This window comes from Lingula anatina, chromosome 3 (genome assembly GCF_051362555.1).
Source record: "Lingula anatina isolate TDL-2025a chromosome 3, LinAna3.0, whole genome shotgun sequence".
NCBI lineage: Eukaryota > Metazoa > Brachiopoda > Lingulata > Lingulida > Lingulidae > Lingula > Lingula anatina.
In genome coordinates, this window is record NC_141769.1 from 8,396,483 (window position 1) to 8,415,425 (window position 18,943).

Sequence of the window (18,943 nt, forward strand, 5' to 3'; positions counted from 1 at the left end):
ACTGCAATGAGACACGCAGCTTGCTTGAGTGTCTCCACTACCGCAATGCCACAGGCAGGCACCGTTGCCCCCCCCCCCCAAAAAAAAAAAAAAAAAAAAAAAAAAAAAGAAAAGAAAAGAAAGAAAGAAACGTCAACATTGTTCTTTTTTCCTTGTAGACTATTAATTAATCCGCCATTCAAAAGTTACGTATCAGTCTCGCATTTGCATAAAATTACAGTGAATCAGACAGAGTGGAAAATGTCTACATCACATGCAGTTAACAATGTTTTCTAACATAGGATACCATAAAAAAACGTACACAGGGCTGATAGGTAGGAAATAAACCGTACTTTACCCATTTTTTTTTTCTATGAACATGAGAATATCGATATGCTTAATTTTTGCCGCTGTGTTTATATGGGTGAATTACAGTGTGGTTTTGCTCTAAAAGCAATGGACCGTAACATACCTGAAAATTAACGGACATATTACCACTATATCCCAGATATTTTTGATTGATAATATTACTTAAATAATACAAAGGGAAATATTTTTGAGCGTGCGCGACTATCACGACAATCTTGACCCGCGGCTCAAGTGATTTACATACTCAATACATGTAAGTCATACGTTTGCAATATTTCGGCAATTTTTCTCAGATATTTTGACATATCTATGTACATATAAAATACTAATTATTTCAAAGCTGATGGCCCACATTATGCAATTTTTCTATCAGTCAGCTTGTTGACAGGACAGTTAGTCGTCGATTTAGTAGGTTTCAAGAAGGCTATCACGTACACATCCAGACAGATGAAACCAATTACCAGTAGATACACATGTAGATACTTCGTTAACCTCCTTTCAAAAACCTTTAATTGCCAGTTAAAAAACGTCACCTCTGACACAAAGACAAATCTGATGATTTCATGATGTTTTTTTCAAGTGAATTATATATATATATATTTTTTTTTTAAATCAACTATGATTTACCTAGGTAAAGGTCGAATACTTAAAAAACTCATTTTCTTCTGACATCCGCAATACGCTCTACAAATAGGATATATACACGATTTTTCTTTTCTTTTCGAAGAATTCACATGGCAAATCATCATTTTAATCATCTCCTGTGTCCGCGCAGCAGAATTGACGTGATCTTACAGGTAGTTACAGGTTTCCGGGAGGCTCCTGGATAAGCCTGTAATTATCAGACTGTTTAAAACCCACCTACTGCATGGCCTTTGCATGAGAACTGCAGGGAGTTGACCAACAAAAAGCTGCGCAGCGAGACCAAAGGCGATAAACCTTGAAGTCATTAGTGTCACAGCCTGATATCAAGATATCTGAGAAGAAAATGTATCGCAGACTTGTGACTCCTCACTGTGTACATAATCCTCACTGTGTACCGGTATAACCTGTGGACTGAGTGATTGACATATGTCGTATTTTCTTGTGCCATGACATTACATAGTGTTCAAACTTTGTACAAAATCATAAACTTGAGCGAAAAGATGACAATATTGTCAGACTATTAAACCCAATAGCATGTACAGTATGGAGGTTCATGCATCTCCATTTGTCGTATTCGAACTCCATTATGAAGGCAGGTCAGTGAGCTGTCACCAAAAAAAAGTCTTGGATCCGCCCCTGAAGGGCAGGTCAACTCACAAATAGCGACGGCAACGGCCTCGATAGACAGACGTAGGTAATGGCTATACAGTGTACTTGTATACACTGTACGTGTCTGTACATCCCCATCAGTCTATAACACACAAAGGAATCTTATAATATAGTTATGAGACATGCGGCAGAAATTCCCGGTAGTCGATTATTTGCCAATTAATGTACAGTATGGCACCTGATGAAGGCAAATTATCCCAGGAATATAAGTCTCCCTTATATGAATGAATAAGACGACAGGAGTGACAGTTACATTAGAAACGGTGAGAACTACAGAGCATACATTCTTCAGATTAAACACGATCGAAAAATTCCATAAGCAACGTAATGGAGGGGAATGTCACTGAAAACATTACATCAGATTATGGATTGTTTCCTTTAGGCCCTTTTTACCCTATTTTCGGTTATATGACTGCAATCGTTTTGATTCTTGGTTTAATAGCCAACATGACTGTTCTCGTGGCTCTGCACAGAAGTCCAAAGTTGCGAGCCATGAAATCATCTTTATTTATTGGCGGCTTGAGCGTGACAAATGGACCGATGTTTTTCATACCAATATTTTTCAGAGTTTCTGGTCTCATCCGGGGCAAATGGGACTTTGGCCAGGGCATGTGTGTATTTTCGGCACTGATGTCTTGGGTGGTGCTCGGGGCAGTATTCCTTTTGTTAATGTGCCTTAAGGTGGAGAAGTACGTTGCAATCGTCTGGCCGATGTATTCTCGAAGCGAACTCTTCTCCGGTGAGCAAGGCACCATCATCCGCCTAGTGGCCATTGGCGTATGCTTCGTCCTGCCCGTTTTAGGATTGCTTCCCGTTATTTTTCAAATGGGTGACAGCATCGTGTTCGACCCGTATTCAAGGGCATGTGTTGCATCAGCAAACGTCAGTATTACGACCAAAGTTGTGTTTTTCGGAATAATCGTCTGTATCCCAAATGCTGTGATGATGTTCTGTTACGTCCATATGGTGATTTCCTTGATTCTGTATAAGAAGTCACTACTCCATATCAACCAGACTAGAAGACAACAAAATATGAAACTGAACATAGAGAAAAAGGTTGCAAGAATGATATGCGTTTGTTACGTTCTATACCTCGCAACTGCCGTCGCAACTTGGCTTTTTACATATACGGTACGTTCTGAAAGCTACGGATTAATTATACTGGGAAACATACTGACTATTAAAGTATGTGCATCTTCAGTTGAAAATCCTTTAGTTTACGCTTTGATGAGTAAAAACTTCAGAGAGGCATTTAAAGAGATCGCAGGAAGATGTTCAAGAACGGTTCACCCCGCTACTTGAGGTAGGCATGCAAGTGGGACACCAACGATACAAATACGTATTTATCAACTTCTTGTGGTAATTATTCAACTACTAATTTTAAATCATGATTTATATTTTCCGATTGTTATCCTTATGTACGATATAAAGCACAATTTATGATGCACCCACTAAATTTTGAAAACCATATTTTGCCAGCACTACAAGAGTGGCTAGTAATGTCAGGCCTATGGCATGTAAACGTACATCCAAATAATAGCTGAATTTTTTTGCAAATTTCTGAAGGGAATAAGGCAGCAGAGGGGAGGTATCTAAAATATAATACATGACCAAAATAATTTTTTATATATTTTTTTTACATGGCACCAGTGCTCAATCGATTCTGAGGCATTCTGGCGAGGAATTTATTTTCTTGGAATCACAGCAGAAGAGGAAATTATTGCCGTCTTGTTGCTGGACAAAATAAGATAACGAAGTCTTCTAAGTCAATCTAGCTCAACTGTTAGGCAACTCCGGTTTCATTTTTATAGGTTTATGTTGATAAGACTACACGCGGTCACACGAGGTTTCAATGGTTTGCATTAAGCAGGGTTGAACATTTTGGAGCTTTTTTTTCTGTTAAATGTCAGACGGGCTTAGTTGCACCACATTCATGCGACAAGACAATGGACCTCTTTCGGTTTGGAAAAAGTTGGCTTTTGGTTAAATAAGAACATAGGTATACTAATACACCAATTGCGTGCCTTTGTGGATTTTATTAAATTGTCACAATTTGTATAAAACTGTTTTCTCATATGATATGGATTTTGATGTTGTTGTCTTGTCATGTGCATGTACTGGTAGACCTATCGCCCAGAGTTTGTCACCATTAGGCCTGTTATAGAATGGGTAATTTTAATAACGCTTTATGCGTTGTATTTAGAGAACGTAAATGTTACACACTATTCGTAACTCGTGACAAATGTAGCGTTTTATTTCTTCAGTGTAAGGATTATTGGTGCCCATCACACACCTTGAATTGGAGGTTTTAAACTGACATCGTTATTTGACACACTACGGATTAGTAATGTGTAGTTTATCAAACAGGTATACGTTCGCATAATAGCGAAATGTGTTCACGTTTGAGGGATCAGCACCTTCTTCCGCAATAATATTGTTGATTTACGCAACAACAAAAAATAATGATAATTTTATTTCAGTTTGTAATGCTTCATGTTACAACATGTTAACGTTGCTGGCTGCCTATGCTAATCCTAATTCTAGGCCTACTGTTTGCATAGTTTAGGAAAGAAGAAAAGGTATTATGAAAATTAATAATTTAATTGGATAAGAAGTAGATTTAAGTAAGATTACTGCACTTACGATCACATATACATTTAGATGTTTTTATCATCATGTTACGTTACTTAAGGTAGGATTTTCCGCGGATTTGCCTGGGGTAACCTGTATCGTTTTCTCTGCCCGTTTCCTAACACTCGCCATAACTGTGCAACAATCAACGTGTCCTAAAAAGTTCTAAACCAACTCTTAAGCAATGTTTTTTTCTACAGGTATCTCAACGGTTTGACTTGGAGAGTTAGTTGAACTTTTAAAGTCACCTTGAACTTGTATGGTATAGACATTGAAAAATCCAATCTTGTCTTGTAAAGAAACAACTTTATCAATGGAAATTATACTAAACTAATCGAGGCCATGACATTCACTTTGTCCAAAAATCTCGGGACCGCTTTTCAATAAAAAAAATTGTTACTGTCACTATTAAGGCATATTTCCATAAACTAGAAAACAGGGCATTTGTATTACTGCCAATCCAGTATTATTATAGTAGCAGTAGTAGTAGTAGTAGTAGTAGTAGTAGTAGTAGTAATCCTCAGTCAATTTAAAAGTTTGAACAGAGAACATAATCATATACATGTAATGTTAAGGTGTAAATCTTTATATATATATAAACCTCATAACCTCAGTTCGAGCCGATAACTTCCTTAGATCTTAATAAGGCTTCGTCATTGCAGCGACCTAAATAAAGCACACGACAGTTTATGACAATTGGTCTGAGCTATTTGTATGAGTTGAATAATTTCTAAACTGTAATATGGGAAATAAAAATCCCAAAACATGTACATGTTGCTACCTCCTAAACTGTGATACTAATAGTTTGGTTCCTTTTTGTTTTAAAGAGAAGGGTAATATGAATGCATCCACTTTTTAGAAGCATGTTAAGCCCCCCGCACATGGTAAGCAATTGGCGCGCGCCACTGCACCGTTTTCTCACCGTTTGCGGGGGTATTTTGGTGAGATTTTTGCCTCTCGCGCAGCTGAGCAACATGCTTCTTTGTGGACTCGCTGTATCAATACAATGTATCTTTCGAAGAAATAACTGTATCACTACCTCTTGTCCGTGGTTAGTATTACTTTGGTGTGCATCTATGACATATAAATTTTAATAACCACCCCTTGTCAAGAAGAAAATGTAAAGCTGTAGTTATTAAATTTGCGTATTGTGTAGGCCTATTAATTGTATTTTTAAATGATTAAAATTATTTCGTCGACTCGATTTGGTTGTACATGTATCTCACACGTGAACAATTTTTATCGATAAAATCCATTCATATAAAATAGCGGCTTTCAGGACAGCGTTTATTGTAGAATCTCACATTTCTCCTAAGACAAAGACGATAATCTACAACTTAAACACTGCTTTTTTTATTTCTCAATAATTCAACGAATTGAGCAGCTAGTGGCAGAAGAAAAGACTATGATGTGTTATTTATTTTGGGATAAAACAAATTTTGAGTAAAATAGATAAATAAATAAATAAAAAGGGTGTGTAATCTTTATACCGTAATTAATGTTGAAGAACGAAGTGAAGCATAAAGACATTTTTCAAAAATCACAAAACCCGACTTGCAAACAAAGTCTGAAGTGAAAGTTTTAATGTGATAGGAAGATGTGGCGGCCTCAATGACACAGCACCAGTACGTACATGCGCAGAGAATGAATTGTGTATTTAAAAAACCGGGAAAATTATATTTTTGGCGCGAAAAATTTAAACATCATCTGATGATAGATGTTTAATAAGACATAGGGCCTACCATTTCTGACGCCATCCTATTCACATCTTATCCCACCAACATTTTGATACTTTCCCGTAGTTCATATAAAATCAACAATCGCAGAAGAAGACCTGATAAAAATATATATTAATGATATTGTTTCTCCATTTTCCAAGAAAGAGGATCGATATCATTTTCAGATTTTGTTCATGACAATCTGTTTTAGTTCCAAGAATTAAATACTTTTACTATTACTAAATAATATAATTTATATATTTTTTCTTTGAATAACAAGTTCCAAGAATTAAATGCTTTTACTATTACTTAATAATATAATATATTTTTTTCTTTGAATTACAAGTTCCTAATCATGGTGTGAAGATAAAAACAACTAACTCATGCACCTGCAAAATCATTGGCAGATGGCAGATTATTCACATTAAAGGGATAATAACTCTTTGTATGAGATATATATTTCACAATAAAAACATTGTGAGCAACTCACAGAAATATAATATATTCTGTTTTACCACTAAAAAGGCATTTACAGCCATTATTCTGATATCTGAGCTTGTCTTTAGACCACATGACCTCCATATATGGCTATACTCTGTTATAATCTCTTAAGAGATTATAACAAAAAAAAAAAAAAAACTTTTTAGAAAAAAAACAGGGACTAACTTTGAATGTAAAAATGGATTTATTAACCATTGGTAAGTATGGGAAAATTATTGTTTACTCTTATTCTTATTATCCCTTTAACAGATACACAAATCGCTCACTCTGGGTTTAATAAAACTATTGATTCCGACTTCATCCTGATTATGTGTATTTTATTCTGATTTAACTGTGCCTAAATAGATACATGTAATGCTGATTTCATGCAAAAAAAAACAACAGGAATCTCCACAACATACAGCTTTTTTAGAATTTTATACTATAGTTCAATCACAGACGATTAGCATACGTCAACACAAGTCATATAAGTCGTCAAAAACAAGACGCTAATCTTCTTAAATATCTTATTCTGCAAATCTTACTTAACAGCACAATCACTGATGCCTAGCAGGGTTTAAGTCAATTCACAATCGTCACAAAACAAAAACACATCATCTTGTGTGTTATTTTTACATCCAGACTGAAGAATACCTATCTCGAGCTTGGGTATCTAGTTTTTTGCAGGCTTCACAATTCGGCCCGTTAGTGGGTCCACAGTAACCATCACACCCTCGCACCCCTACCAGCACTCTTCGGCCACAATAAAAGTGTCCCGTCTCTGGGCCGACCCTAGCTGCTGCACCATCAGAGTTCACGAGCCATCCACGGGGAAGACAACGCCCCTCCACATCCAATTTCATACAGGCTTCACAGTTACACCCATTGGTCGGACCACAGTGACCATTACAACACCGACAATAACCATTCAGCAGTTGGCTGCAGTAGTATTTACCAGTAGACCCAAGACGCGCCTCGTGATTTCTGCGATTTCTTGTTCTTTCCACCCGACAAACTTGGCCCTGCTGAATGTTAGTTGCTCCTTTTGGTTCCGGTTCAAACAAACGCTCTGCTTTGGCCAGTAATATATCTCGATGAACGTCACCAATGTGGTGAATAAAGGCGTCTCTCGGGCCGCTGAACTTACATGATGTACTGGGACATTCCAGCATTCTTCTCGGACAGCGGGCAATGTGTTCATTCATTTCAGATCGGGACACCGTGAGCCCGCATCCCATTGGGCACTGTGACTGCATGTTTCCTATGACTCGCCGTGCAAAATGGGCCACTACGGACTGAAAATGTTTCCTACAATTTGGACAGTTATTACTACCAACTGAAGACAAACAATTTTCACAAAAAATATGGTGACAGCAGCTAGTTTCCACTGCATTGTCGGCTATCTCATAGCAGATTAAGCAAGTGAGTTGTTCCTCCATCACATCTGAGGGAAAATTCTGCAAGACAACGAAGAGAAAATCAAATGATAATTTATACGTGTAGATACCTGAATATTATTATATGATTATCATTTAGATTAAACATAAGTGTTTATTTATAACTGTGTATGCACAAATTCATAGTTGCAGTCTACTGATATATTATACACGGTAGTGACAATATAGGCTTATACATGTAACTGATGTAAGTACATGTAATTATAATTCCTGGGGTAATCAAAGAGAGGGTGACAACCTGCCATTGTCTCGTCAAAAGGCCTAACCATTATAAGGGTATAGTCACACAGAAAGAAAAACGTGAATTATCGGAACATTACTAATGAAGTCACAGGAGCAGATGTCGGTCCGTATATATCAAACCTTGACCAAGAACCCTGATGACGAGTGAACGGTAGTTAAAATCAATACCTGGTGGATCGACTACTGTTCATGCGTGACAAGCCCTAATTGCACAGAAAGGTAACAAACCGATATCCGGTGGGCGTTACTGACAGTCCGGTGACGGCCAGCTACTATCAATAACCATGTCACTGGCGCGTTTCCACCGGGTCATAATAAAACGCGCAATACAGCGCAATATACTAGAAAAAAACAATCCGGTCGCAAGTTAACACAGGAAACGGTCATTTCCAACAAAATAGGGTGATATAAAAGCAATATGATACGGTCAAGAAGAGTCCCGGCGATAAACAAGCCGTTCGTTAAGTTGTTTCAACATCGTATTCTGTTGGGATTGTCCGTTTCCTGTGTTTACTTGTGACTGGCTTTTTTTTTTTTGTGTGTGTGTGTGTGTGTGTGTTGCGCTGTATTGCGGCTTACATGTATTGCCCGTACATGTATTGCGCCCCCCCCCCCCCCCCCAATACAATGTACATGTAATCATGTAATATCGCACTATTATTTTACCAGTGCTTATATGGGGAAATTACTTTTCTGTGTCTAGAACAGTGCGGTATTCTTGAGTCGTATTACGTGCATGGTTGATAGCTTCACTTATCATGACCTATCGCTCGAAGTGACAGCCAAACGCACGTAGGCCTACAGGCTGCGTAGACAGAATTCAATGATCAGGGATCCTAGAGAAAGGTGAGAAACGGCCATTGTTCTCGTCAGATAGGTTAACTATTTTAGGGTATGTACGCACTGGCAGAAAATTACGAATTGTGGGAACGTTACTAATGAAGCCACTGGAGTAGGCTACTAGTAGACATCAGTACGTACATGTACTGTACATGTAGTCTTGAACAAGATATTCGATGACGAATGAACACTTGTCAAAAACATAAGCCCCAGGTATGGTAGATCGACTACTGTTCATGCGGGGCCGTAGCGATAGTCCGAAGGTTCAATAGTCCGAAGGTTCATTGGTCCGAATGTTCACTATAGAACCTTCGGACCAATGAACCCTTGATGAAAAAATCGATGAAAATGTTACCACTTTTCGGACCAATGAACCTTCGGACCAATGAACCTTCGGACTATCGAGACGCCCCCGTTCATGCGTGCCGCTAAAGGCCAAGCCCTATGACTTCACCTAAAGGTTACAAATCAATATCCGATTCTGACGGTTAGGCAAGCGTAATCATATAAGTAACGCTTTTACACCCCTGATCACGGAAACAGCAAATCGTCAAATAACATCGTGACAAAAAATTCAAAAAATCCAAACAGATTCTGCCTTTCCGCCCACCGATTTCATTAAATGAAAGGAGACCACTACATGAACTTACGGTTTCCTTAATAACACTGCTGTTTAACCGCCATAGGAATCGGATTATTGTGATCGCCCAACCCACCTCCTGTCACTGATCAATGCAAAAATGTCTGTGCCTCGTTACAGAACTAGGTCACACTAAGTGTGCAGCAGAGCACCTGCTTTGTGTGACCTAATTACGTATGTAGTGTTCAGACAAGGATGGCCCTTTGCATTCCTAGACGGTTGTCTAGTTAGACACACAAATGAACAGTTGATACTGTGCGCATGTGGTGCTACACAAATTGAATTTTGTGATCTTCTAGAGTAACGTTGATTTTAATTATTTAAGATGACTACGGTTAAAATGCCGGATGCCAATGGTCACACTATGACCATGCTTAAGTGGGAGGGAGAATATTTCCCACCCTTTCCAGGTACTGGGTCTCGTATGGACAAGATGAAAGATTTGCCAATGAGAGATAACGACGTCTTGATTTGTTCATACCCCAAGTCAGGTAAATTAAAGATATCTGTAAACTCTCGTTGCTTCAGTTTTCGGTCTTAAATAACAATGCATTGGATACGAGTATACAGTACATGTACCCCCCATACATGTATGTACATGTGCCAGTGCTTTGTACATGCTATCGGGATGCCATCTAAGTAAAGTAGGTACCCAGAGGCATTTAAGGGCGAAAACTGAGTTAAGTGGAGGGGGTACATGAGCCCTCATAATTACATTTACAGGCACCATGCAGTATAGGGTCCACCAAGTTTATACATGCATATTATCAGCATATATCATATAAATAATGCCAAATACAGTACTTCATTGATGAAAATATTCATATTTAGTAACAACATGTTAACCATTATTTTTAACTGAGATGTCAAATTGTACAAAAGCCACATAAGCCTTTTACCATGCATTTTTTCATGTATATACCAGTAGAATGTGTAATGCTTCTACAGATAAATCTGTTCAATAATTATTGCTGTTTATGTTTCAGGAACACATTGGGCATGTGAAATTGCAAGGATGCTTGTCAGCAACAAGGCAGAGAACCACCATATAGAAGGTTTGGGAAAGGCCCCTGAATACATTGATATGTCAGATCAAGAATTGGTGAACAGCATGAAATCGCCCAGAGTCCTGTTCACACATCTTCCCACAAAACACCTACCAAAGGGTGTGTGGGAACAGAAGATTAAGATCATCCATTTGATCAGGAACCCAAAAGATGTTGCAGTTTCCTTTTTTAACTTTGCCCAGGCATTCTCTGTGTTTGAATATGAGGGTAACTGGGATGGCTTTCTGACACTGCAGAATAGTGGACATGGTAATTTATAAAGTTCTATACTTAGGTTGGCTGTAATGTGTATTTTGTGATTTTAATTTTGGATGATTATTTCTATCAAAAGAGAAGTGTTAATTAATAAGTATTTTGTTTCAAATAATGAGGAAAAATGTGTAAATTGTTTGTTGTTTTTTTGTTGTTGTTGTTGTTTTTTTTTTTTTTTTTTTTTTTGTCTTTGAGATGCGCATTTTCAAGTTTGGTTTTTTCTTGAATTCATTTTGATTGAACAAATCTGAAGGGAAGTAGATAAAACTTTTAAGTCTATCTTTTCAAATTTAAAAAGCATATTACATAACAAGCTACACGTAGGGATGTGTGCATAAAATGTCATTTTTACTGTAAACTAATGAAAACTAGAAAAAGTGGCACTTGTTTATGAATTTCGTTCGGAGATCTGATGATCTTTCACCTTTCACACTCACACATGTATAAATGATTATGTAAAAAAAAATAAATAATGACCGTCTTTAATTTCAGTCCCATCGGGATCTTGGTTCAGATACATGTTGGACTGGTGGAACAGCCAGAAAGAAAACCCAAATGTTTTATTTATAACATATGAAGAACTCAGTGCAGTAGGTTCCACATAGCAAAACTTCTTACTTCATCATTTTAGTCCTACAAAATATAAATATGATTTAATCTTCATATACATCATCAGTCTTGTTTGTCTGTTAAGTGCGTAGGGGTTGTCCTTAAGACAGGTTGCTACCAGGAGCATGAGATTTATTACAAATAAATGCAGCAGTTATTAATATTATTCACTGTTAGTTGTTATAGTAACCAAGTTGTTCAGTTTTTCCTATAAATACTGCTACTTTTGTGCTCAGTTGGACCATTTTTATTGGTTGCATAAGTACCCCTGTACATGTCCCAAATATATTATTAACATGTATAATTTTAATAGACAACCTTGTTCACATCTTTATTGCAGAATGACCAAAAAGTTGTGAAGAAAATGGCAGAGTTCTTGAACTGTACCAACACTGATGAATTTTATGAGGAGGTGGCAAGAAAATGCAGTTTCCACTCGATGAAAAAGTCAAGAGAGGATGCCATGAAAATCTTTTTTAGGAAAGGTACTTATTTGATAAAGAATGTCATTCTTTTCCCTATGTCAACAGTTATAGCCCCTTCAATTTTATATTGCAAAACACTATAATTTCAAAATAAGCTTTACCTCTTTTTATGACACATTTGATATATTTGCAAAGTTTATATTGCTTAACATGTTTGTGGGGGACATGTCTCAATCTTACGTTGACTTTCTTTACTGAGTTTATTGAAAAGTGACTGAAACATGAATATCATTCCACATTCATCTTACCATAAATATTTAAAAATGGAAACTAATGAGGAATATTATAAAGTGGACTTAATTTGAATAAAGCAGTCAGTATACTACTGAACAGTAATGCAGCAGTAGCCTATGTGGTATAAAATAAATTATTTTGGAACCACAGAAGTACCTCTGTATATACAGTAGACTTCATGACTCGGATATTTTGGGACTGGAAAATTGTTTCTCAAAGACTTTAGGTAATGTTATCAGTTCTAGCTTATGAGAAAATTTAAGTGTAAAAGATTTGATTAAGGTAAATGGTAATTCAAGTTATAAGGTGAAGAGATAGGCAGACTCTGCTGCATTAATTTCATAGACTTGTTTTTTATTTATTATTTTTTTCTTTAATGGTAGGTCAAGTGGGTGACTGGAAAAACTGGTTTACTGTGGCGCAAAATGAAGAGTTTGATAAGCTCTTCCAGGAACAAATGAAAGAAGCACCAGACTTAATAGCAAGGATAATTTTTGATCTTCAACCACAGGCCCATTGACCTTGTTCCACCATAGAACCAAGTTTTAAAGACCTAACCAAAGTGTAGGTTGCAGAAAAGTAAAGTCCAATAAAGTGACGTTTTGGGATTGTTATGTTATTTTCACAGCAAACTGAGCAGACAACTTGTTTTTCTATATGAGGACCACTCCATGAGATTTCCCTGCCAAGATGTATTGTTGCAGGTTCTCTCCCCTCGTTTGAAAATCACTGTAGCACCTAGCTAAAGAGTTTCCTGCCCGCATCCAGCTAGGCACTAGGGTGACTGGTCTGCCGTCTGTGACAACGACCTCCCGCCCTCATCGGAGTGCCTTTTGTGACCCACCCTTGGTGCCGGCTGTCTCCAGCAAGTATACTGCATCAGACTATGAATGAGGCAGCTCTAATATCCTCAAGTCGTAGTCTCTCACTTCTGCTTGGCGGCCCCTTGAAGCTTATTACTACGAGTAGTCTCGTCCCCTTCGTTCAGGTCAGCTGACAGCTGTCTTGGTCTTCAAAGCTGACATTCCTCCGTGGGAACATCAGATCTGCAGGTTTATTGAACATTAACTTATTGCGAGTGTATCCAGTGATCCTATTGGCTGACCCTCTCAGGGCCCCGGCGGTTTGCTGGAGACGCAAATCCCATCTATTCTGGGCTTTTTGTGTAAAACAGCGCACCGCATCCATCAGATTATATATGGTTATCATGCTCTACTGTCTGTGTGTTCAGAATACATATTCTTTGAATACATATTCTAGAATATTGCTTTTTAACACAGAAACATTCATGTTGGCGGAAATATGGCATGGAGTGCCCCTTTAAACTATAAAATGGGTGCATTGCATTACAAGTAAAACGTCTGGTAGTATAATGCAAAAAAATGTATGCAACAAAATTTGTATCTTTTATAGCCGATTTATTTGATTATTTATTTCAAATACGGTATTAAAGGTCCCACTGAGGACGGGTGATAGACTTACACATTATTATGAAATAAAATTCTATTCTTTTACATAAATGGTGCGTTATATTATGTTTTCACTGCCATCCAGATTGTGTAAATGTGAGACACGCGGTACAATTTTAATGCTTGGGGAATACTTTTAATGCAGGCAAACTGAAAAAAAAATCGAGGTGGATTTTTTTTTCTTTAACAGGTCACCGCTGTGCCACTAATGATCGGCCTCAGTACAGCCATGTAGAGCGCTAATCTCTTTAACTATCAGTAGCCGTGATTACATTGAATGGGGTGATCGATAACTACTAGTACCATCCTATCATTTTGAATTTCATTTGAATGAAGAGAACGAAATTGCCTTTGGAATGACAGGATTATTTTTAGAAACTTTAATTTGTGTATTTTGTTGAATGACGTGTTACGTATTAGTCCCCATAATGTGTGTATTCCTAATAACTCATCGTTAAATTAAATTCTCTTTCTGAGTGTGTGTAAATGCCTACTTTAAACTAACCAATTTACAAAAGAGAGCTTTTACATAGATGAAGTGTTCATATTTTAGGCCTCTTTTTCCTCTGACGTGCCCACCTTGACCAACTGTACATGTACGTGAGTTATGAAATGAGTTCCATGATTCAGCAAAAACAATCAGAAGATATATCAGTTTTCACTATGACAGCCGTTATATCAGGTTTACGTGCAGTTCGACTTTAATCTATAATTTGCACAGCAATGATGAGATTGCTATGTTTGACATGTCATTATATACATGAACTGTGCAGGGTAAGTGCGGAATACGGATGCTGCTGGTGGTTTGCTTACCAGTGCGGGATCCACCTGACACTAATGTCTGTCTGCAAAAACAGTATCCGTCATCATTTTGCACGTAGAACAAGTAATTTCAGTTATTTCATTTGGGTTATTGAAGTTTGTGTTTGGCACTGAAAACCTACAAGTTTTGTTAATATCCTGAAGTTGTAAAATTCGTGTCGATGTTAGACAACGACAATAATGTGGTCAACACATCGGGGTTTCCAAATTATAACTTATAGCGAGTTTAGCTCGCCACGAATTTTTGTTCCACTTTTAGGAACAGGAACCAAATTTATTGATGAACCTACAGTAAATTTTCAGAATATTAAACTATTGTAAAGGCTGACATTTATACATACTATTACATTTACATGCTCCAGTCTTAGCGCCATGACCCGCAGAAGAATTGCGATCATTGGAGCCGGCGCCAGCGGTTTGGTTTCAATCAAAACCTGCCTGGACGAGGATCTGGACCCCGTCTGCCTAGAGAGGACTGACGACATTGGCGGGCTATGGCGGTACACGGAGAACGCCGTAGACGGCCAAGGTTGCGTCATGAAGTCGACCATCGTGAATACCAGCAAGGAAATGATGTGCTTCAGCGATTTCCCTGTGCCGAAGGAATTTCCGAACTTCATGCACAACTCGCTGGTTCAAAAATACTTCGATATGTACTGTGAACATTTTGATCTCAGAAAACATATTCGTTTTAGGAAGGAAATCCTTAACATCAAACCCGCTCGCGATTTCGTCTCGACCGGACAGTGGGACATTGAAATTAAAGACCTTCCATCTGGAACCGTTAGTACCGAAATTTATGACGGCGTATTGGTATGTACAGGTCATCATGCTTTCAAGAATTCTCCGTCGTTCCCGGGCCAGGAGGAGTTCCGAGGCCAGGTGATGCACGCGCACGATTACAGGACTCCAGCTGGATTTGAGGGAAAGAAAGTCGTGGTCATAGGAGCGGGAAATTCTGGGGGAGACATTGCTGTTGAACTAAGCAGAGTTAGGTCACAGGTAAGACTACGCTTTTTCTCGCTTCGTTATGAAGTACAAACGAGGGCATTCCCGATTCCACGCAGCACGTGCCTTGTGAAATGTCGGGAAGACGAATAGCGTTTCAAAGGTTACTGTTAGTATTCAGAACTATGTTATCTTATTAAAATGATTAAAAAATATAGAATCCTAGTGCAGGCTGGAGCAATGAATAATGAGTACCAGTAGATAAAAATTGTTTCCTTTTTTTCGCCGATTTGGCTTGAAAATTCAGATTAGGATACCTTCAAGAAATGGGAGATAGAGATGAATTGTAACTGAAATTACAGAAGGATAATTAAATTAAAATTGACTCTCATTGATTGATTTTGAATTTAGGTCCTCCTTTCTACCCGAAGCGGAGCCTGGGTATTTAACCGTCTATCGTATGAAGGTGTGCCTTACGACCTCTTAGACTATCGCCGGATCGTCTGGAAAATCGTCGATTGGATGCCCGAATCACTGATCAACGCCTTGATGGAAAGACGTCTAAACAACCGCTTTGACCATGTGACATACGGCATCCAATGCAAGCACCGTTTTCGTAGCGTCCATCCAATGACCAACGACGAGCTTCCAGGGTGTATTGCGAGTGGGGGCGTGGTAGTCAAACCCAATGTTAGCCGAATACTAAAAACAGGCGTTGAATTTGATGACGGCACTGTGGAGGAGAATGTCGATGCGGTAGTCATAGCAACTGGGTATACCATCGGGTTTCCTTTCATAGACCAAAGTGTGGTTGGTGTTTGTGATAATCAGGTGAGAGGTGCTAAGAATGAACACTGCTTAACTTGTCCTTAACTTTTATGGATACCTAGGTTCTATTTATATATATATATTTATTGATCTGTTTAATTTATTCGTATGAAACCAACCAATCATGGCTTTCTTCCTCCTATATAGACACATATAGTTTTTATAATAAACTTTTAAGATTAAAATTATAAACAAAAAGAAACGGTCTCCCATAAGCAACAGAGTGGTTTTTGTGTTATTTGGAGAAATTTGGAGTGTTTTAAAACCATATAACTGTGGAAACAAAGGTACCATCTAGACTACATTTCATTGCTGTTCGAGATTGCGAGTATATATGAGAGTTATACATTCTAGGGCCGTTATTCAATCTCTCTTTCCATCTTTTAATTGTAGACGAAATATCTATTTATTTATCTATTTATTCAATTTACTAGGTAAATCTTTACAAGTATGTCTTCCCGCCGGATTTGGTGCACCCCACGTTGGCCGTCATTGGTTGCATTCAGCCCATAGGAGCCATTAACCCAATAGCCGAGATGCAGGCTAGATGGGCTACCAAAGTCTTCAAAGTACGATATCGACCAAAGTTAATGGCATTTATCATAACTAATTAGTTGTTTTATAACAACTTGCAATCTGTACAAATACATATACCGGTAAATAATAGAGGGGATAAAATACAGAATGTACTAGTAAAATAAAAAATGCTCTATTTATTGTATCCATCCTAATCAAGGAACAAGAGAGATAATTCCTTGGCCTAATTGACTTTTGATTTTTAAGAAATATGAGTATGTATGAATGAAAAAAATCTTATAAATATATAGTTGGTGTTGACTTTTTTGACAGCGTGCTATGGTTAATAAGAAAAGAATAAAACAGATTACACTTTACTCTGTTTCAGGGAGAACTATCTCTACCATCACGGGAAAATATGGTGGCCGACATAGCTGACAAGAAGATGCGGATGCGCAAGCGCTACGCAGAAGGAGCACATTACACCATTCAGGTGGATTATGTTCCTTTCATGGATGAACTGGCTACACTTGTTGGATGTAAACCATCAATAGGTATGAAATTTCAATCATTTCCTAGAAATAATGTAAGCCCCTGCGCAAATTCCTCTCATATTTGAAAAAAAGAATGAAGTAAAGTCAGTGTCTTAAATCACGAAAATAATAAAAGTAATAACGTTGATAAAGTATCAAACCAAAAATCTGAACAGTTTATTGTTGCCAATTACTGACGGAACTCGGTCAAAAAAATAATTCATTTGATGGACAGGAGTTAACCAGAAGGCCTACGTTGTGTTTATCTCGAAGCTTAACCTATTGTGTAATAACATTTTTAACATTCATTCACTTTCAGGAAAACTCCTGCTAAAAGACCCTCGTTTAGCATTGGAGGTGTTTCTAGGTCCTTGTACACCGTATCAATATCGCCTTCAAGGCCCTGGTCAGTGGGAAGGGGCAAGAGAGGCCATAATGACCACCTTTGACCGCGTGGTGTTTCCCACAAAAACCAGAGTCGTGGAGAAACCTAAGACGGAGGGCTCCAACTACATGCTTGTGTTATTGGCTGGGGCGCTGATACTAGCCGCGTGGTGTTTTATGTGACGTCGTTATGTGACTTATATTAGATGAAACAGGACATTGTACGTCTTCTGAAGTGAAACCCGTAAAACACTGTGCACAAAAAAAGAAAAAAAAAGACATGCGAATCAAGACTTCATTTCATTTGATTCTAGTACCATCACTAGTATTAGTTAGGACCGTATTTAGTGGACGTTGAAATTGCATTCGTTGTATTGCACTGTAATACTTATTAATCAACTGTTTTCCAATGGATACTACATGAACCAGTACGTATATGTACATGCATCATATCCGTCTTGTATTTCGTCTTTCCTTTTCTATTCATTTAATGTGAAACATACCGAGTAGAATATTTCAGAAATAAATATAATACTGAAATTGGTAAAAACAATTGCAGAAAATTTGCTTCCTAAGCTCTACAGCTGACACCCAATGATTAATAAAAATTTCCTCAAAAGCTCATCGCAAATATTATCTTTATCGAACATGATACTCAAAAGCCTGTATTTTACATACTTTTTCTCTTTTCGAAATAGATTGAGCCAAAAAAGGAAGAACGGTTAGTCGCCCCTTTACTATTATACTTTTTTCTCCGTGGGAATTAAACTAAGGCGACGGGTAAAAATTTAGGCTAAAAAAAATGGACATTATTTCGGATGTTTTTCGAAGTGTGCATAGGGCCTACTGGTCGGAATAATCTTTGCTGAAACGAAATAATATCAGTCACATAATTCTTGGACAGCAATCCACAAAATGACGTAACATGAGCTTCAAATCTGACAAGTGCCAGCTTCATTTAATTTGAATTATATATAACTACGACCCGTGCAGTTATTTCAGTCTGTTAACCTTACAAGTGCCTTGACTGCATGGGGATTTGAAAATGAAGTAGCGGGCATGCATCAGTATGATAAAACGTGACTTTTCTACTAGCACACTACTTAAAGGTACATTCCATGGGTT

General features: G+C 37.8%; 2 protein-coding genes and 1 non-coding gene across 3 annotated transcripts; 2 read left to right on the top strand and 1 right to left on the bottom strand.

Annotated features, from left to right (window-relative positions):
* Positions 1-6,808: 6,808 nt before the first annotated feature.
* LOC106162940 (uncharacterized) lies at positions 6,809-9,837 on the bottom strand. Its single transcript, XR_015333531.1, has 2 exons — positions 9,682-9,837; positions 6,809-7,948 (listed from the first exon to the last, which is right to left on the bottom strand). It is a non-coding gene; the product is annotated as an uncharacterized LOC106162940 (transcript).
* A 24-nt stretch (positions 9,838-9,861) lies between these two features.
* On the top strand, positions 9,862-13,838 carry LOC106162936 (sulfotransferase 1B1). Its single transcript, XM_087009329.1, has 5 exons — positions 9,862-10,162; positions 10,658-10,987; positions 11,483-11,580; positions 11,940-12,084; positions 12,702-13,838. Exons 1-5 carry the CDS (start codon positions 9,997-9,999, stop codon positions 12,836-12,838), a joined length of 876 nt encoding a protein of 291 aa, XP_086865455.1. The 5' UTR covers positions 9,862-9,996; the 3' UTR covers positions 12,839-13,838.
* A 568-nt stretch (positions 13,839-14,406) lies between these two features.
* On the top strand, positions 14,407-18,442 carry LOC106173423 (flavin-containing monooxygenase 5-like). Its single transcript, XM_013554560.2, has 5 exons — positions 14,407-15,611; positions 15,969-16,388; positions 16,820-16,954; positions 17,290-17,455; positions 17,754-18,442. Exons 1-5 carry the CDS (start codon positions 14,982-14,984, stop codon positions 17,999-18,001), a joined length of 1,599 nt encoding a protein of 532 aa, XP_013410014.2. The 5' UTR covers positions 14,407-14,981; the 3' UTR covers positions 18,002-18,442.
* The last annotated feature ends 501 nt before the right edge of the window (positions 18,443-18,943 follow it).

Bases quoted from the DNA above. Each gene is read 5' to 3' on its own strand.
- LOC106162936 (XM_087009329.1), top strand. From the start codon at position 9,997: ATGACTACGGTTAAAATGCCGGATGCCAATGGTCACACTATGACCATG. The intron at 10,163-10,657 runs GTAAATTAAAGA...TTTATGTTTCAG, and splicing joins TTGTTCATACCCCAAGTCAG to GAACACATTGGGCATGTGAA. The intron at 11,581-11,939 runs GTAGGTTCCACA...TCTTTATTGCAG, and splicing joins CATATGAAGAACTCAGTGCA to AATGACCAAAAAGTTGTGAA.
- LOC106173423 (XM_013554560.2), top strand. From the start codon at position 14,982: ATGACCCGCAGAAGAATTGCGATCATTGGAGCCGGCGCCAGCGGTTTG. The intron at 16,955-17,289 runs GTACGATATCGA...ACTCTGTTTCAG, and splicing joins GGGCTACCAAAGTCTTCAAA to GGAGAACTATCTCTACCATC. The intron at 17,456-17,753 runs GTATGAAATTTC...ATTCACTTTCAG, and splicing joins TGGATGTAAACCATCAATAG to GAAAACTCCTGCTAAAAGAC.